Genomic DNA, 19,891 nt, shown 5'->3' on the forward strand with positions numbered 1-19,891 from the left:
GTAGTGAAGAGCCTATTTATAGTCTCAGCTGCTCTTCTCCCTGCTCACGGGGGAGGGGGAGGAGACAGGCTGATTCTCCAGAGCAAGGGTGGTAGTCCCGCTGAGGAACAAGGATCTGCCCAGGTGCCACTGCCCAGTCTCCTGGGCCCCTCCGCATGGCCGGGGAGACCTTCCCCTTCACCTCCTCTACGCTGCGTGCTCTCCGCCTGCAGCGGGAGTGGCTGGAATGGGAGGATCGGCGACGGGCAGCTGTCCAGCAGTGCCGCAGCCACAGGTGCCCCTCAAGTTTCCAGGCCCGACTCACAAGGCCTCGCCGCTCCTGCAGGGACCCAGCTGTCCACAATGCCCTCTTCTCTGGTGACCTGCAGCAGGTTCAAGCTCTGTTTCAAGATGAAGAGGCTGCCAACATGATTGTGGAAACTGTGAGCAACCAGCTGGCCTGGTCAGCAGAACAGGGTAAGGAGCACCAGGGAGAGGTCAGGGAGGAGGGAGAACAAAGAGGGGTGGGGGAGGGGAGGGGGAGAGTCTAGGTTCATCCTCTCCCTGCACACCCAAAACTAGACCATCCCTTGCCACCTCCTATCTGAAGTGGTGGTTTATGTATCTTTTCAGAATTAAAAGTTATATTATTAAAAAAAAAAAAAAAATATATATATATATATATATATATATATATATATATATATATATATATTTAGTTGTTGATGGACCTTTATTTTATTCATTTATTTATATGTGGTGCTGAGGATCAAACCCAGTGCCTCACACATGCTAGGCAAGTGCTCTACCTCTGAACCACAACCCCAGCCCAAAAGTTATAATCTCTAAGAGTATTATATACAGATTGTGTAAATTTTATATTTAGTTGACAAATAATTGACATATCTCCCACACATTTGAATTTTTTTTCTTTCATAGAATAAAATTACAGGGCTCAGGTTATAGCTTAGTGGTAAGGTGCTCGCTTCACACGAGTGAGGCACTGGGTTCAGCCCTCAGCGCCACACAAAATAAAATAAAGGTATTGTGTCCATCTACAACTAAGAGGAAAAAAAAAAAAAAAAAGAATGAGGGGCCAGGATTGTGGCTCAGTGGTAGATCGTTGCCTAGCATGCGTGAGGCACTGGGTTTGATCCTCGGCACCACATAAAATAAAATAAAGGTATTGTGTCCATTTACAACTAAAAAAAATATTTAAAAAAAAAAAGAATAAAATTACATCCCACATTAAAATTTCATTTTATTTTTTGGTGCTGAGGTTTGAACCCAAGGCCTCTTGCATGCTAAGCATGCATTCTATCACTGGACTACACCCCCACCTCACATGCAATTTGATAACCTGATTTTTTTTTCATGTAACATCTTTCCATGCCAATAACCATAAGTCTATAAAATATTTTAAATAGGTGCATAAATTCTATGCAGGTGTACACCATGATTTATATAACAAGCCCCCAGATACAGTGGGTAGATTAGTTTTTTTTTTAAAACATTTATTTTTTAGTTGTAGTTGGACACAATACCTTTATTTTGTTTATTTTTATTTTTATTTATTTTTTTTTGAAAGAATTTTAACGTTTATTTATTTTTTTTTTTTAGTATTTGGCAGACACAACATCGTTGTCTGTATGTGGTGCTGAGGATCGAACCCGGGCCGCACGCATGCCAGGCGAGCGCGCTACCACTTGAGCCACATCCCCAGCCCTATTTTGTTTATTTTTATGTGGTGCTGAGGATTGAACCCAGGGCCTCGCACATGCTAGGCAAGTGCTCTCCTGCTGAGCCACAACCCCAGCCCTAGTTTTTTGGTTTTTTTTTTATAAGTATCTTTAAGTCAGGCACAGTGGTGCACACCTGTAATCCCAGTGATTTGAGAGGCTGAGGCATAAAGATGGAAAGTTCAGGGCCTTGGGCTGGGGATGTGGCTCAAGCGGTAGCGCGCTCGCCTGGCATGCGTGCGGCCCAGGTTCGATCCTCAGCACCACATACCAATAAAGGTGTTGTGTCCGCCAAGAACTACAAAAAAAAAAAAAAAAAAGTTCAGGGCCAGTCCTAGCAACTTAACAAAACCTTCAGCAACTTAGAGAGACCCTGTCTAAAAATGAAAAATTACAAAAGAAATAGGGAGGCAGTTCAGTGATAAAGCTCCTCAGGTTCAACCCTTAGTACCCCCTCCCCATAAAAAGAAGCTTTTTTAAACTTTTAGTTATTTATTTCTTGTGGTGCTGAGGTTCAAATGCAGGCATGCTAGGTAAGCACTCTACCACTGAGGTACATCCCCAGTCACCCCTTAACTTTTTTTTTTTATTTAATTTAATTTTTTTTAAACTCAGGGCCTCATGCTCCCTTAACTGTTTTAAATAGCAGTGTGATGAACATCTTTATGTACTTGCCAAAAGATTTTTCTAGGATGTATTCTGGCTAGCAGATTTGTTCATATCAACCGAATACCTCAAGTGAGACTACAATGAAGATTGGCAGAAGATTGCCTCAAACCCCATCCTTGGATTGGGGCCTTCAAAATCCTGGGGAGAGCTTACAGATCCAGATGAGTCACAGTCACTCCATGCTGGAAATTCTGTCTGACCGTGATAGTGAGACTGTGACCTCACCCAGGGCATCCTGGTCTTATCCTGCAGCTCATTCCCTGGATGGGGCCTAGCCTTAATTTCAATCCTAATAAAAAGCAAAACTTGCTTTACCAAAGATTTGGAGAAACCAAGGACTTACTTTGCTAGCATGCAAATAACCTATTAAGTATCAATGTCTTTTAAATAAGTCCTGGACTATTTCCACCTTTTGAATCTAACACCAGTCACATGATCATTCCCCTTTCCTCAATCCTTTTTTTTCCCCATTCCACCTCTAATCCTCCCCCTCCATCCTTCCCCCTACTTCCACCCAATTCTCTCTGCCCAGGAGTATCCTACAACTCATTTCTGTTCTTTCGCCTTTCCTAGGCTCAGGCCCAGGCCCACCTGTGCATAACTACTGCACCATAAAGTCAGAGGTGAACAAAAAGAGCCACCAAATCCATTAGCAGCTCAAAGACCCTGAGGTTTCCTTAATTGGCGTTTGTGATTTTTTAAAAAATATTTATTTTTGTATTTGAACCCAATAACTATTTATTTATATGTGGTGCTGAGGATCAAACCCAGGACCTCGCACATGTGAGGTGAGCGCTCTACCGCTGAGCCATAACCCCAGCCCTAAGGCTGTTGTGATTTTATAGCAATTATTCTTTTCTTACAGACTGAGAAATCATTCTAAAAAGCTGTTCTAATTTATACTCCCAATTCAGGCCTTGAGTTCCTTTCCATAGATACAGCCTGGGACAGTGCTTGTGTTTAGTGGACTCTGCAGGGGGAGACCAGCCTTAACTGTCAGCTACAAGCCAGTATCCCCAACCTTGCCCTTCCCACCCTCTTACCCAGTCCACCAATTCTACTTGTTCTTAGGGTTCTGGGTACTGACACCCAAGACCAAGCAGACAGCACCCCTCACCATCACTGCGGCCAGAGGCTACACGGATTGCGCCCGCCACCTGATCCTGCAGGGGGCAGAGCTGGATGCCCGTGTTGGAGGCCGGGCTGCCTTGCACGAGGCCTGTGCCAGAGCCCAGACTGACTGTGTGCGGCTGCTGTTGACCTTCGGTGCCAAGGCTAACGTGCTGTCAGAGGAGGGTACTACCCCCTTGCACTTCTGCACAACCCCTGAGTCCTTGCAGTAGGTGCCCATGGGTGGGGATGATTTGGGCAGGAGTGTGTGTGTGCATTTGTGTCTTTAGCTTGCATGGCCAAGACAAGAAGAACTTGACATCCAACCCAGCTTTGTGGTTCCCAAAGCATTCTGCCACTGAGCTACAAACCCCAAACCACCCCCTTTTTTTTGAGATAGGGTCTTGCTAAGTTGCCCAGTCTGACCTCAAACTTAGGATCCCTTGCCTTAGTCTCCTGAGTACTGGGGTTGCCAGCGTGAGCCACTGCCATATACATCTTCATAACAACCTGCAGACAGGCCTCAGTCTATGAATGAGGAAATTGAGGCTCAGAAAGATTTAGTGTCTTGTCCAATATCACATGTGTTAAACTCAGGAGGCAGAAGCCTTGTTTCTTTTGGGAAAACCCCTGTTCCAATTCTAGTTTCAGATTCCCTGTGAATCCTCTATAGCCAGATCAAGAAAGGCACCAGGAAACATCTAGCCATGTTTCCCAGCCTCACCATCAGTCCCTCTTCTTTGCTTTTCCTTCCTTTTTTAAGGTCAACAGTGGTTGACCCTTTTTACATGATATTTGCCCTTTTACAAGTCAAGTCAACAGACTGGGCTAGCAGGTAATGATTCAAGACATTGCACAGCCCACATGCTGGGGATCTCTCTCCCTGCTAGATCTAGGCCAGTGGTGGACCGGGAAGTGATCCAAATTTGCCAACTCTTTCTTAGGTTTTTATGGGTGTGTCTTTTGTGGCTGGGAACAAGCACTTCCCAACAGACTTATCCTTTTATGCAAAGTGAAAATGGCCACTTTCTGGAAGCCTATTGAATGAAATTTTACGTGTTACTTAAATTTAAGTATTTATTTTTTTGATGTCAGGTATTGAACCCAGGGGTGCTTAACCATTGAGCCACATTCCTAGCCCTTTTTATTTTTTATTTTGAGACAGGGTCTCACTAGGTTGCTTACGTCTTGTTAAATTGCTGAGGCTGGCTTCGAACCTGGGATCCTCCTGCCTCAACTTTTTTTTTTTTTTTTTAATATTTATTTTTCAGTTCTTGGTGGACACAACATCTTTGTTGGTATGTGGTGCTGAGGATCGAACCCGGGCCGCACACATGCCAGGCGAGCGTGCCACCGCTTGAGCCACATCCCCAGCCCATGCCTCAACTTCTTGAGCCACTGGGATTATAGGCATGTGCCACCATGCCTGGCTCTTTAATTTTTTTTTTTTTTTTTTTTTAGTACCAGGGATTGAAAGCAGGGGCACTTTACCACTGAGTCACATCCCCAGCCCTTTTATATATTTTATTTAGAGACAGGGTCTCACTAATTTGCTTAGGGCCTTACTAAGTTGCTGAGGCTATTCTTGAACTTAAGATCCTCCTGCCTTAGCCTCCTGAGCTGCTTGGGATTACAGGCACGTGCCACCATGTCCAGCTGCTAAATTAAGTATTTAGAAACAAAAATTAGCCCATGATTAGAATTCGCTGAGGAAATGAGTTCAGAAGTTCTTGGAAAACTGGTTGCTACTTGACTTTTGGACACTGAGAAAAACACCTATTGAACTTGGCATCCTAGCCATCTGGGGAAAGGATACCTGATTATTAGAGTTTCACTGGGGTTGATGAATCTGCTTTTAGCTTTCCAGCAACTGCCATTCTGGCTTTATTTATTTATTTATTTTAGTTGTAGTTGGAAACAATACCTTTATTTATTTATTTTCATGTGGTGCTGAGGATTGAACCCAGAGCCTCACACATGCTGTGCCAGCCCTCTAATGCTGAGCCACAACCCCAGCCCCCATTCTGGCTTTTTAATTATAAATGACTCTTAGTTTAGTTTCATCATTATTAGTTTGTTGCATGTTTGGTTTTGTTCACGGTGGGTAATAATGCGTGTTTGCAGCAGTGGTGTTCGGGCCAATAATTTTTCCAGGATCTTGGAGACTGTGAAACATGTAGTCTTTAAAACGCTTTTTGTTTAATTTTGTTTTGTCTAGGGGGAAAGTTGAGTAGGGAGGTCCCCAAGTACCTTTCTTTGCCCAAATGAACCTGGCTTGGTCTAGAAGAATGGTCTTCAAATTTGGGGGCAGGGAGATAATATTAAGATTTCTATTTATTTATTGTTTTGCCTCATGTGCTTTGAAATTTGTTTCATACTGCACATAGGAATGGGTTTTCAAAATCTTGTGCTATCATAATGTTAGACCACTGGCAAATGATCTAAGCTCAGGCCTTGGGGTCCCATTTTAATGAAGAGTAAGGGTGAAATCAAGGAGGGAGTACAAATTCTGGTGCAGCCACTAATTTGTTATATGTCCTTAGCTACTGTGCAAGACCTTAATTTTTTCATGTGAAAATTAAGACACTTCTGGTAGCTCTAATGGGGCCTTCTATCTCTGGTGTCTGTCATGGGGCTTTTGTGATCTGGAGAACATGAGGCTGTATGTACCTCGAAGTAGAGGGGTGGGAAGGAAGGGGGTTGCTCTCAGTCCTGACCTTGGGCCCTTGCATTCCTGTTTCCAGGTGTGCCAAGCTGCTGCTGGAGGCAGGAGCAACCGTGAACTCAGCAGCCAAGGAGAGCGAGGTGACGCCCCTGCACGTGGCGGCAGCGCGTGGCCTGGAGGCGCACGTGGTTCTTTACCTACAGAACGGTGCCAAAGTGGGCCTGCGCACCAGCCAGGGGGAGACAGCGCTGAACGCAGCTTGCGCTGGAGCTGAGGGCCCGGGCAGCAGCCGACAGCATGAGGCTGCGGCACGGCACCTCCTAGAGGCCGGGGCTGACCCCCGGGCAGCTGGGCGTAAGCGCCACACACCACTGCACAACGCCTGTGCCAACGGCTGCGGGGCCCTGGCTGAGCTGCTGCTGCGATATGGAGCCTGCGCTTGGCTCCCCAACGGAGCGGGCCACACACCCATGGACTGCGTTCTGCAGGCTGTGCAGGATGCCCCCAACTGGGAACCCGAGGTCCTCTTTTCAGTGCTGCTGGACTATGGGGCCCAGCCTGTGTGCCCTGAGGTGAGTGGGGGAGGCTGAGGAAGGAGGCTGGGATGAGGGTTTTGGGGCTGAGTTGCAGCAGCCCTGCCTCTGGGGAAGAGAATGTTCCAAGAGACTAGAAAGGCCACCTACAGTGGCCAGAGGTTCCTCCCCATCTTGGGAGTGGAGAGAGGGTTGGGGGTGCAGTGTCCAAGCATTGAAGGAAACTCTAGCCAAGAGGTTGGAGCACTCTTGAGGCTGGGGAAACAGAAGCATGATGAAGGATGAGAAACTCAGACTTAGTTCCCCAAACAAGGGTGTGAGTGGGGATTTGGATTAGGCTGAGCTTGGATCTACCCTTGGATGGGGGAGGCAAGGAGCCCCTAAGACCTTCTTTTGATTCCTAGATGCTGAAACATTGTGCCAACTTCCCTCGGGCTCTGGAAGTTCTGCTTAATGCCTATCCTTGCATCCCATCCTGTGATACTTGGGTGGAGGCAGTGCTTCCTGAGCTGTGGCAGGTATGTCCACCCCAAGGGCAGAGCTCCTCCCTGAGGGGATGGCGAGAAAGGATGAGCCACATGCCTGTCCCTCAGGGACCAGCTTTTGGAGGGAGGCGCAGGAAAGCCCTCTGCAGAAGAGGATGGGCAGAGTGAAACCCCTGGCCTCCCAACTCTTGCAGTACAGGCTGACCTCTGCTTTTACACACCTGCCCAGCCTCGCTCACCAACATGGCTGAGACCCTGCCCTGAGGTGTAGGGAGCCCCAGCTCCCCTACCATGCCAGGGCCTCTCACCTATGAATCCAAGTCCTTCCAGATATACCAAGTGGATGAAGGTTGTAGAAGCCCAGCACCTCACTGCTAGGTTGCCCCAGATGGAAGGGCAGAGTCAAGGGAGCTGGGCCAACTGACCCTCTTTCCCTCCTGGCCTAGGAGCATGAAGCCTTCTACAGCTCGGCCCTATGCATGGTAAACCAGCCGCGGCGGCTGCAGCACCTGGCCCGACTGGCTGTGCGAGCCCAGTTGGGTAGTCGCTGTCGGCAGGCTGCCACCCAGCTCCCACTGCCCCCACTTCTCCAAGACTACCTGCTGCTTCGTGTGGAGGGACGCATCCAGTGAGCTCCATGACAGGCCACTGTGACAGCTGTCCTGCCCCTTCTATCTGTCCCTGTCCTCAACCCTAGGGAAATGATTGCTGGCTCTCATCTTTGTGCTTCACACTCCCTCCTGGACCAGCTCATCCCTCCACTAGCTTCTTGAGCCACCTGATGACCATCAGCCATCCTGAGCTTCAGACCCTTTCCCCAGGGGAAGATCTGTACTCAGCCTGTTCTCAGACTCAAGGAATGTTCACCTCCCCTGCCTGGGCATGATTGGATGGCTCCTCTATCTATTGTGGTGTCCTTGGTGCCTCTCTCTCCTGCCACCCATATACCTGTTCTGCCTCTTAAAGAGTGACAAGATCTTGTCTCTGCCTGCCCTGTTCCCACCCAACCTGCCTTTGTCACCTCAAGGCGGGTCTTGAAACCCATGCCTTGAATGGATGCTGAAATAATCTTTGAGTCACACCTCTGACCATTCCAGTAGTGGCTCTCTCTACCTTCAGGCAAAATCAAAACTCAACAAAAGAGGTCCTTGGGGTGTAGCTCAGTGGTAGAGCACTTGCTTAGAATGTGCAAGGCCCTGGGTTCTATCCCTAGTACTGCAAAAACAAAAAGATCTCAACAAAATGAAGTCTCTAGACATTGGCCTCTGCATGTTTTCTGGCTTCCAGACTCCCCTTCTCGTCCCAAATTCCTGGAATCCAACCTTAGTAAACTAGTTACCAATTTCTGGATATGACCAGCTCTTCTTTGCTTTCAGGAGTCTGCCTGTGTGGTTCCCTCTGCTTGATATACATTTTTTTTGGCCTAGTCAAAGTTGATTTGATCCTCAGGACTCAGTTCAGATAGATCCTCAAGAGTCAGTTCAGGGCCTTCCTTTGACCATCCCAGCTGTAGCCTTCCCTGGCTTAGTACTTATTCATTAAGTACCAGTATCTGCCTCCACTAGGCTGAGACTAGAGCTCTGTTCCTTAAACAGGTGTTTCAGTAAATGCATAAAGCCTAGGACATTTATGATGTGGCCTCCCCACCCCCAAGTAACACATGGTATCTTAAATAGCAGTCACTACAAAATAATCTCTGAGGGCCCATGACGGGAGGACCAGCTGTTCCCCCTGTCACTTCTGATCCCAGAGTCAAAAGTACACTTACCTTTAGGAGGGAGCTTTTCAAGGCAAGCCAGTTTTTGTGAATGCAAAGAAATGATCTGTGCACAGAACAAAAGCATGGACTTTGTTAGGTTTCAATGTGACTAAGGTCCCATCACTGTTTATTTTCCCACTCTGCTCTTTTGTGGCTTCCAAGTTTTCTGCCCTGAGCTACTAGTACTGGTAATAGGAAAACATTATAGAACACAAGGTCCCTCACAGATCAGCAGATGGCAGCCACCACAGGAGGGAACAGAGGGTCGCCCAGAAGCCTGAGCTCCTGTCCTTCAGCTGAGGGATCCTGGGCTCTCCCATTGCCAGTTGGAGTCTGGCAGCAGTGGTGGCTGCGACAGAGATCAGGAGCCCTGGGTCTGCCTCTGGCAGCCTGTTGAGCTTTCCCTTCTCCAGGGAGTTGTGTCTGCAGGGATTCCCTTTCACTAACACAAGACAGTCTTTGACATGGTTAAGCAGAGCAGCAACCTCTCCTTTCTGGATGGAAGTTTTGTTTTAGTTTCACAGAGCCAAAAAGGCCTAACAGAAGAAAAGGAAATCTCCCTAGTCCTGGGCCCTGGCTGGGAGACTCAGATGTTAAACTTTCCTGTTATAGCAGACAGACCCCAGCCAGTCCAGCCTCTTCTAATACTTTTTTTTTTTTTTTTTAGTTGGACACAATATCTTTATTTTTTATGTGGTGCTGAGGATTGAACCCAGTGCCTCACACTTGCGAGGCAAGCGCTCCACCACTGAGCCCCAGCCCCAGTCCCTTTTTCTATTACAACTACAAGATAACCTGTTCATTTTTAAAGATACATGTATAAAGATGTATTATTTTATTAATTCTTCATTTCTTCAATCTGTGAGAGCAGGAAGGACCACTTTTTTTTGGTGCAGAGGGAGATCCTGGGGATTGAACCCAGAGGCACTTTACCAATGAGCTACATCCCCAGTTCTTTTTACTTTTTGCTTTAAGACAGGGTCTTCAGGGCTGTGGTTATAGCTCAGTGACAAAGGATTTGCCTAGCATATGTGAGGCACTGGGTTCGAGCCTCAGCACCACATAAGAAGTAAATAATAAAGGTATAAAGATTACAATAATAGGGGCTGGGGTAGTGGCTCAAGCGGTAGCGCGCTCGCCTGGCGTGCGTGCGGCCTGGGTTCAATCCTCAGCACCACATACCAACAAAGATGTTGTGACCGCCGAGAACTAAGAAAAAATAAATATTAAAATTCTCTCTCTCTCTCTCTCTGTCTCTAAAAAAAAAAAAAAGATTACAATAATATTAAAAAAAGTGTTTTGCTAAGTTGCTGAGGTTAGCCTCAAAGTTGCAATCCTCCTGCCTCAGCTTCCCCAATTGACTGGGATTATAGGCATGAGCTACTGCACCCAGTTTATCCACCATTGCTGACTCAGTGCCTTTCAGAGAGTAGACACTGACATACCTGTCAATAAATGAATGATGATGCTTTACCTCACCAGCAACTAGGGAAATACAGATTCAAATAAAACATTATCATTCCCTCACTGGTTTGGAAAAAAATTTAAAGATTGGTAGTATGCAGTGCCGGTGAAGAGATGAAGAAATAAAGGGGTGGATGAAGCTCAGTGGTAGAGTGTTTGCTTAGTATTCCCCAGGCCCTGGGTTAAATCCCTAGTACTGGAAAAACTTAAAAATGAGCAGGGCTTTTTGGTGCACATCTGTAATCCCAGTGACTTAGGAAACTGAGGCAGGAGGATCACAAGTTCAAAGCCAGCCTCAGCAACTTAGCGAGACCCCATCTCAAAATAAAAAATTAAAATGGCTGGAGATGTGGCTCAGTGGATAAGTGCCCCTGGGTTCAATCCCCAGTATATGCCCCCCACACACACACAAAAAAATAATAATGATAATAAGAGATGGAGAAATGGATTCTTGCAAATCCTGTTACTTCTCTGGCCAGCAATTTGGCAGTATCTGTAAACACTGCTCCCCATTTACATAAAAGGTGGGCAATTACCAGAATAGTCATCTCAGCATTGCTTGAGCAACCCAATGTGGGTTCCATACTATGGAATACAATTTAGCCTTTACAAAAGGTAGTAGTCATAGCAAGATAGAACTGGGAAGGAATTCCAACTGACCAGCATGTGTATTGCTTTGGAAAGATTTCCAAGACTGTTGTTAAGGAGACAAAAACAGTCTGGAATATGATATGTACAGCAAACAAAACGAAACTCTATGAGAATAAAATAGAAAAAAACCTGGAAGTTTGGTGACCAAGAATTCCCCTCTAGAGAGGGGAGAGGGAGAGGGACTGAGCTGATGGATTTTTTTATTGTGGTATTTGAGTTTTGTTTTTTTTTTAAATGGATATCTATGAATTCTTCTGAAATTATACACACACACATATACATTTCTCGGTATATATTTTTTCTTTTTCTTTTTTTGTGGGGCTGAGGATTGAACTCAGGGCCTCACACATGCTACGCAAATGCTCTACTATTGAGCTATATCCATTCTCAGTCCTATTTTTTTTTTTTTTTTAGAATTTTTAATATTTATTTTTTAGTTCTCGGTGGACACAACATCTTTGTTGGTATGTGGTGCTGAGGATCGAACCCGGGCCGCACGCATGCCAGGCGAGCGCGCTACCGCTTGAGCCACATCCCCAGCCCCTCAGTCCTATTTTTTAATAAAATGCATTCACTAAAAGCATCTAAGGCAGGATTTAGAGAGATATTCACCATTCGATAGCTATTATAATTGTACATAAAGGCATAAAAATGCTTAAGTTCAATAGTTAATAAAAATAAACATCTCATAAACTACATCATTAAAATGTCCAAGGATCCATTAAAATAGTCTGTCAAACTGGGCACGGTGGTGTATGCCTCCCCTTGGCTTAGGATTCTGAGGCAGGAGAATCACAAGTTCAAAGCCAGCCTCAGCTGTGGGAGGCCATCCTCGAACATGATTTGAGTTACCTCCCTGGCTGGGTGAGAGGCGCTTAGACATAGCTGTGTCAGAGCTATTCCCCACCCTTCTCCAGGTCTGAGGGCTTGTCCTTGCAGAAGCATGCCTGGACACTGCCCCGAAGACCCAATTGTCGCCCCTGACCTTGGGATGCTGCCCCCCTTAACCTTCACTGGATGGGATTTTCCCTGGAATTTTTGGTTCCCCAATAAAAGCCCACTCTCTAGCGTGTTCTCTCTTTCTCTCGATAGTCTCTTCTGTAAACCCTGCTACAGCATTAGGTGGCTGGAGGTGGGAGCTAGGAGAAGCCATCTACGAGCTGGTGTTAAAGGCAATAAGAGTCTCGTCTCCTTAATTAAAAACTCCCTAGCATTTACTCATGAATCGAACCTTCTTTTATGAAGCCAGCGCTGGTCACATGGCAGACTCAGCAACTTAATGAGGCCCTAAGCAACTCAGTGAGACCCTATCTCAAAAGATTAAAAGGGTTCTGGATGTGTCTCAGTGGTTAAGCACCCCTGGGTTCAATTCCTGATAATGAAACAAACAAAAACAAAAAGCTTAGTTTTAAATATAATTGTTATATTTATATAGAAGAAATAGAAACATGTTTATATATAGAATTGTTATATTTATATATAAAGAAGCCTACTTCTTTCTTTTCTTGCTTTCCTCTTGCAATTTCTCCACCCCCAAAACCCAACCCTAAAAGCTCCTCTTTCAAGACACCTTTAAGTCAGCTACCTCTTCTTCTTTTGCTGGACACACTCCTCAAACTCTCACACTCTGGACTGAGAAAGGAGGCTGGCAAGTTCAAGGCCATCTCTATCAACTTGTCAGCTTTGTTCACTTTTCCAACCCTTCATCCCAGGTGCTGGCATTCTGAGTATGTCTCCAGCCCTAACAAGTCTTTCCTTCTTCTTTCCATCTATTTCACCTCACTGCCAAGTCTACCTTGAGACATCGCCTCTGGCCAGTAGATGACAGAAGTCTCTCAAGTTCCCCACCTCTTCCCACAACTTTGCTGAATCTAACCATCATTCACTTAATAAATCTTTATCAGTGGGCTGAGGATGTAGCACAGTGGTAGACCACTTGCTTAGTAGTGCAACATCCTGGGTTCAGTACTGGAGGAAAATCTGTATCAAGTAATCTGAAATAGATTTGGTGGGGGGGGGGGTGACAGAAAAAAAAAGTTCCTGATCTTAGGCAATTTGGTAAGACACAATAATGAAAGATGACAAATATAGTGTAATGTTATGGCAGATGTCAGTCCATGTAGTGGGGGGAGGGGAAGAACTTAGTGTGTGTTTATCTAAATCCACCCAAATGGATGGGTCAGGTGCCCAGTGCCCTGGGGAGGCCAGATACCCCACCTCCTGCCCAGGGCAAGCCCAATCACCTGCTGGACCCTTCTCTACTTCCAGAGAACACTACTCAGTAATTATTCCCTTCTCAAATTGCCTTTCTCTTCATTTTTTCCCTTCTCTGCTCCTCCTTCTTGGCATATAAACATCCTTAGGATTCTCTCATCTCTTAAAACCTCCCCCATCTAGTCTGTTCCTCTCTAGACTCTACCTTATATCTTTGGGGAAGGGAACTTTAGGGGTACCTCAACACATAGCTGGGAATAAGGGAATTAGATATATATTTCCCCAGAGGACAATGTGACACCATGTATCAAAGACCTTAACAGCAGGACATTGTGGTACACAGCGACTCCGGACTAAGAAAAGAGGCTGGCAAGTTCAAGGCCATCTCTATCAACTTAGTAAGACCCTGTCTCAAAATTTTAAGAAAGGCTCAGAGTGCAGCTCATTGGTACAGTACTTGCCTAGCAAGTCCAAGCCCCTGGTTACAATCCTCACCACTAGGAAGAGAAAAAAAAAAAAAGCCAGACCAAAGAAGTGAAAGCAGGGACTCAAACAGACAAACAGATACAAACCAGGTGTGGTAGCACACACCTCATAATCCCTGCAATTTGGAAGGTTGAGGCAAGAGGATCACAAGTTTGAGGCCACCCATGGCAATTTAGTGAGACCCTGTCTCAAAATAAAAAATTAAAAGGCATGGGGTCATAGCTCAGTAGTAGAACACTCCTGAGTTCTGTTCCCAGTATGGCGGAAGATAAAAAAAAAAAAAGCTCAGAGACTTGTATAATAATGTTCATAATAGTATGATTCACTATAGCCAAAAGGTAGAAACGACCCAAATGTCCACGAGCAGATGAATAGATAAACTAAATATGGTATATACAGTCAGTGGAATATTATTTAATCTTAGAAAGCAATGAACTTGATGGACACAGTGGCATATGCTTGTGGCATATGCTTATAATCCCTGCTACTACTTGGATGGATGGGGAAAAAGGTTCAAAGCCAGCCTGGGCAACATAGCAGATCTCATCTCAAAAAGAAAAGAAAGTGGCTGGGGATGTGGCTCAAGCGGTAGCGCGTTCGCCTGGCATGCGTGTGGCCCGGGTTGGATCCTCAGCACCACATACAAACAAAGATGTTGTGTCTGCTGAAAACTAAAAAATAAATATTAAAAAAGAAAACCGGGGTTGGGGGAGAACAAATATTACATGATTTCACTTAAGTGAGCAAAATCGAATAGGCAAATTTACAGATAAAAACCAGACTAGAGAAAGAGGAGGAATGGGGAGTTACTATTTAATAGATGCAGAAAATGGACAGTAGTCGTGATGGGTGCATAATGTTGTGGATGTATTCAATGCCACTGAAGTGTACATGTTAAAAAGTTTTAACTCTACATGTATACATGTTAAAAAAAAATTTCCAGTGCTGGGATGAAAAAAATTTTTTTTCAGGGGCCTCAATCATGCTAGGAATGCACTCTACCACCGAGATACACTTTCAGCTAAAATTGTAAATTTTACATTATGAGTAATTATCATATTTAAAAAATCGCAAGTTCAAAGCCAGCCTCAGCAATTTAGCTAGACCCTGTCTCTAAATAAAATATTTAAAAAGGGCTGGAGATGTGTCTCAGTGTTTAAGTGTTCCTGGTTTCAATCCCTAGTACCAAAAACAAACAAAGGGTTGGTGGTGTTGCCCAATGGTTAAGCACCCCAACGATCAATCCTCTGGACCACAAAAAAAAAAAAAAAAAGGAAAAATAATCCATCATAAAACAAAATCCCCCAGCATATCTTTAGAAAAAAAAAAATTGGAAAAATTCTTATAAGTTGAATTTTTTTCTTTTTTTGGTTCCTGCTTTTCTTGGGCCCTAAGACTGCGCTGAACCTTTGTCTTTGAAATGCTTTCCCGAAATTATCAAGGTCCCACACTATCTGGACCGCACTCTTCATGCACTGGATGACAAATAACTTGTCTCCTTGTATGTTTTCCTGACTAATCCAGAGCTGAGGGCGCTCTACTACTGAATTACATCTCCGACCCTTTCCTTTTTTATTCTGAGACAGGGTCTCTCTGAGTTGCTCAGGTTGTCCTCAAATTTGCACCCTTCTACCAGCCTTCCAAGCAGCTGGCGTGCTCCCACTCATAGAGGAATTCTTGGAGATCAGAAAGACGAGACCTAATTGATCCCACTATCCTAGAATTTGGGGCACGTTGCAGAGCAGTAATGAATCCCATCAGCCCGGAAGCGGGAAACTTCTTTAAAGGATTTACCCAGTAGCGCCAACCAGAGCAAACCTTCCAGAAGGGAAACCACGGCCCCTTCTCAAACACCTCCCTCAACTCACTCCTCCCCTCTTGGCACTGCCTCTTTTCCCGACAGCCTAAGGCCCCGCCCACCAGGCGTGCCATGTGGGGAGGGCCATGATCCCGCCAACAATGACTCCGCCCCTCTTTCCTCTGAGAAACCTGTCCCTTTTATTTAAAGAACACGCCTTACGTAGTTTTGCGTCATCAGTGCAAGGCGCGGAGGAGGGACTTCCTGTCCCTAGTTCTAACAGCTTCCGGGAAAGGCCGGAAGAGACCGGACCCTGAGCAAAATCGAGGATTGCCCGCCCCTCCCCCGGCCCGAACGGGAAGACGAGTCCAGGGGTTGTCCTGGCGAAGTCAAAACATTTAGCCTGGACTTTTCAGGTGAGGACCTTCTTCCTATCCAAGCATAGTACCAGTCCAAGTTCCTTTTAATTTCCCATGACTCCCCGCGCCCTCAAGCCCCGCCCCTAGTTCCCCAGCCCCGCCCCGAAGCTTGAGGGGTGTGGATGGTTTGTGACCCCCCTCTCCATCATCGACTGAGAGATCTGGGCTTGAGCTCTGCGGCCTGGACCCGGTAGCCCTTTGGCTTCAGGAGCTCATGGACTTCACTCCATTGCCGCGAAAATAAGACCGCCCAGACGCGGAGTCTTTGCCTCAGAAAAGGCAGGGTCCGGGACCCCTCCTTACCGTGGTCAGGGTCGCTCACAGCCTGAGGAGAAAGCAAAGGCCTCCGAGGCAGGAGACTTGGGGTCCTACCCGGCCCTTCCCCACGACAGTTCCCTGTGTCTGTGCCAGTCGTTCTCGTCTCTCTCCGCCGCAGTTTCCTTTTCTGTAAACCACGGTTAATGGCATTAACCTTCTTACTGTCGGGGGTTACTTGTGGGAGTGATACATAGTTCCTACCATTTGTTTATTGAACATTTGCAATGTGCCAGGCACTGTGCTGATTATTTTGCTTCAATGATTTCACGTCATCTTCAAAACAACCTTATGAGGTAGGTACTATTTTTAACCCATTTTACTGATGAGAAGGCTAAGTCTCTGGGAAAGATGATCGAGGTTACATGGCCAGTAAGAGACAAGATTATAGTTTCATTTTGTTTTCTGACTTCAGGGTCAGTCTATTAAGTCAGGATGTGTAAACTCTTCAGATGTTGATATGTTCCACAACTATTTTTGAAGTAACTACGGTGGCATTATGCTGGGCTCTTAAGTACAAAGAGAAATACATGTGAGCCTTGTATTCTAGAAGTCTAATAAATGGACCGGTAGATAAGTATAATGAAATTTTATAGGTGCTGTGAGAATAGTCTAATAATGATAATCGTCAGATGGATTTGCCCAGGGACAGCTGTGAAAACAGATTCTCCAGGGGAAGAAGTAGGTATTCCAAGGATCAGGCAGAAATCCTTCCCGTGTAAGAAACTGCAGAGTGAGAACCTTCACAATATGAGAGACTGAGTTAGTGATAGTGAGAGCTGTCGTGGAATCATTTCCAAATCAGTTGCATGTAGACAGTGGTTTTTGCAGTTGTGAGCCCTCAGTGACCCAGAAGGGTAGTGTTTCTGGTGTTTGTCCCATACGGTTTCCCCAGGGCCTGCTAGAGAATTTGAGAGGAGGCAGAGTTACTGTTTGCTTATGGCTCCTAAAGAATTGACCCTTTAGGGTAATCTAACTCTTCTGTTGACAGTAGATTAGTTTTCTTTGGCCCCTGATATTTGGGTATGAACTGTGACAATGAAAGAGATGGGGCTCATATGAGACAGTCCAACAAGGGTGACTGTATAACACCTCCAGAGGAGCTCCAAAATAAAGTATTTCAGGCTTTTTTAAAGTCTCTCTCTCAGAAGTCAAGTTGGAGGCTGTTTAAGGGGCATATTTGCTTGACTAAGTGTTAGAAATCCTAGAAAAACTCCAAGTTCAAAGAAGCAAATGTTTTACCCATCAACGACCAAAAGAAAAAAGAAAAAAAGCAGTTGCAGTAGACACAGCAGCAAGATTATGAGGCTTTCCTCATAGGGTAATGATGAGAAGGCTGATGATCTGTGCAAATTGTGGGCATGACATCTGTGAGCTAGTTTTCTAATAGCGCCCAAGGCCAAGTCCTTAGCTTGAGGTTGGAAGTCTAGAGTACCAAGTGAAATACATGTGATTCGTTTGTCGTCCCCCCCACCCCACTCCAGAATATTGAACTCCACTTCAGAATATTGAACTCCACTTATTTTCAGGACTGACTTAGTTCAAAACTTAAACTAGGAGCTTTATTGCAACCCCTCTGGCTCTGCTGATGCTATTCCCCTTTGTTCCTGCAGCGTGGACACAGTCACCAGCCAGGCCATGGAGCTCCCTGATGTCACCCTCATTGAGGGTGTGGGTAATGAGGTGATGGTGGTGGCAGGTGTGGTGGTGCTGATTCTAGCCTTGGTCCTAGCTTGGCTCTCTACCTACGTAGCAGACAGCGGTAGCAACCAGCTCCTGGGCACTATTGTGTCAGCAGGCGACACATCCGTCCTTCACCTAGGGCATGTGGACCAGCTGGTGGCAGGCCAAAACACCTCAGAGCCTACCGAACTTCCCCATCCATCAGAGGGTAATGATGAGAAGACTGAAGAGACTGGCGAAGGTGGAGGAGACTCCACAGGGGAACCTGTTGCTGGGGGTGGTGTGGAGTCCAGTCTTGAGCATCTCCTTGACATCCAAGGCCTGTCCAAAAGACAAGTGGGCACAGAGAACAGCAGTCCAGAAGCCCTGCTGAGATCTGAGGATAGCACCTGCCTTTCTCCCAGCCCCAGCCTCATCAACGTGCGGCTCAAGTTCCTCAATGATACTGAGGAGCTGGCTGTGGCCAGGCCAGAGGACACCGTGGGTGCCCTGAAGAGGTGAGTGCGTTGAAAAGTGGGAAGCTGCTCATGTCCCAAGGCTTTGCCTCCTCTGAGGAGACTGGTGCAGAATTGAGAGCAGCAAGGGGTCATAAAATTTGGCCCCTACCAAGGGTGGAGAGGAGACTTCCTTAGAAATCTACTCATCAGTTTTTCCCTTTGCCCACCTTTGTTGGTCCAGGTTTGCCCTGTTATGCCTCAGCCTCTCTTTTTCATCCTTTCAGCAAATATTTCCCTGGACAGGAGAGCCAAATGAAATTGATCTACCAGGGCCGCCTGCTACAAGATCCAGCACGCACACTGCGTTCTCTGAACATTACTGACAACTGTGTGATTCACTGCCACCGTTCACCCCCAGGGGCACCTGGTACAGGCCCCTCAACTTCTCTGGCACCCTCGGCCACTGAGCCACCTAGCCTTGGCATCAGTGTGGGCAGTCTCATGGTGCCCGTGTTTGTAGTGCTTCTGGGTGTAGTCTGGTACTTCCGGATCAATTACCGTCAGTTTTTCACAGCACCTGCTACTGTCTCCCTGGTGGGTGTCACAGTCTTCTTCAGCTTCCTCATATTTGGGATGTATGGACGATAAGGACATAGGGAGAAAATGAAAGGCATGGTCTTCCTCCTTTATGGCCTCCCCACTTTCCTGGCCAGAGCTGGGCCCTAGGGCCTGGGAGGGAGGGGTGGAAAGGATGTGGTGCGCACCCCATCCATAAGACACAGGAGGCAGGTGTAAGGCCTCCCCTTATGTCCACAGGGGTACAGACATTCCCCCCTGTGCAAGCACAACTCAGGTAGAAACAAGGATGTCACCTTCATATGCTTTTAGAATCCTGAAGGAGCTCAGAGCCAAAGGCCAAGCTGAACAGAAAGGCCAGGCTTTGAGTCCCTCCCAGCTGTGGCCCTGTGTCTTGCATGTCTACCCCTCAGCACCCAAGGCCACTGCCAGGGCAGCTCAGCATGACCCCTGGCATACTTCTGTAGGGATCCTGGAGTATCCTTCCATTCCTTAGACAAGTGTCTTTTGAGACAGGGTCATATGAAGGCTGTGCGAGCTTACCCTATGGGCACCCAGCTACTTCCACCTGCTCTCTACCCCTGTAGCAGGAATAGGGTGTTCCCCCTTTTTTCAAAGCACTTTTTTTCTTTTTTTAAGAGTCTTCTACAGAGCTCAGTCAAGAAGGGGGTTGGGGCACAAGGCCAAGCCCCTAGCATTGGGAGAGGCTAGGCCACAGCTGCTGCTACCCTAGGCCTAAGGCTGTAAGCAAGACAGCACTGGCTTTCAGCCAGCATCCTACCCTGCCTGACTTCCAAGGACGAGTTCTGGGTATGCATCACTCAGCCCTGGGCCCTTGCCTCTGGGACACTTGGATGGAGGGTCAGTGTCTGACTAAATAAAAGTTCCATTTTGTGGCTATGGAGCCTC

At 46.4% G+C, this 19,891-nt stretch overlaps 2 protein-coding genes across 4 annotated transcripts; both read left to right on the top strand.

The window, feature by feature from the left end:
* The first annotated feature begins 56 nt into the window (after positions 1-56).
* Asb16 (ankyrin repeat and SOCS box containing 16) lies at positions 57-12,129 on the top strand. Its single transcript, XM_026412383.2, has 5 exons — positions 57-456; positions 3,459-3,726; positions 6,242-6,734; positions 7,100-7,213; positions 7,627-12,129. The coding sequence occupies exons 1-5, from the start codon at positions 156-158 to the stop codon at positions 7,810-7,812; spliced, it is 1,362 nt and encodes a 453-aa protein (XP_026268168.2). The 5' UTR covers positions 57-155; the 3' UTR covers positions 7,813-12,129.
* Positions 12,130-15,845: 3,716 nt separating this feature from the next.
* Positions 15,846-19,880, top strand: Tmub2 (transmembrane and ubiquitin like domain containing 2). Of its 3 annotated transcripts, XM_026412376.2 has the most exons (4): positions 15,846-15,968; positions 16,523-16,582; positions 17,900-18,466; positions 18,691-19,880. In XM_026412376.2, exons 2-4 carry the CDS (start codon positions 16,548-16,550, stop codon positions 19,052-19,054), a joined length of 966 nt encoding a protein of 321 aa, XP_026268161.1. In that variant the 5' UTR covers positions 15,846-15,968; positions 16,523-16,547; the 3' UTR covers positions 19,055-19,880. The 3 variants fall into 3 exon arrangements, with proteins under 3 accessions (XP_026268161.1, XP_026268162.1, XP_026268160.1); XM_026412377.2 differs by lacking the exon at positions 16,523-16,582; XM_026412375.2 differs by lacking the exon at positions 15,846-15,968 and having other exon boundaries at positions 16,079-16,582.
* Positions 19,881-19,891: the final 11 nt, after the last annotated feature.

This window comes from Urocitellus parryii, chromosome 7 (assembly GCF_045843805.1).
Source record: "Urocitellus parryii isolate mUroPar1 chromosome 7, mUroPar1.hap1, whole genome shotgun sequence".
Classification (NCBI taxonomy): Eukaryota; Metazoa; Chordata; class Mammalia; order Rodentia; family Sciuridae; genus Urocitellus; species Urocitellus parryii.

Coding starts and splice junctions, on each gene's coding strand:
- Tmub2 (XM_026412376.2), top strand. CDS start 16,548: ATGATTTCACGTCATCTTCAAAACAACCTTATGAG. Junction 16,583..17,899: donor CTTCAAAACAACCTTATGAG/GTAGGTACTATT, acceptor TTGTTCCTGCAG/CGTGGACACAGTCACCAGCC. Junction 18,467..18,690: donor ACCGTGGGTGCCCTGAAGAG/GTGAGTGCGTTG, acceptor TCATCCTTTCAG/CAAATATTTCCCTGGACAGG.
- Asb16 (XM_026412383.2), top strand. CDS start 156: ATGGCCGGGGAGACCTTCCCCTTCACCTCCTCTACGCTGCGTGCTCTC. Junction 3,727..6,241: donor ACAACCCCTGAGTCCTTGCA/GTAGGTGCCCAT, acceptor TCCTGTTTCCAG/GTGTGCCAAGCTGCTGCTGG. Junction 7,214..7,626: donor TGCTTCCTGAGCTGTGGCAG/GTATGTCCACCC, acceptor CTCCTGGCCTAG/GAGCATGAAGCCTTCTACAG.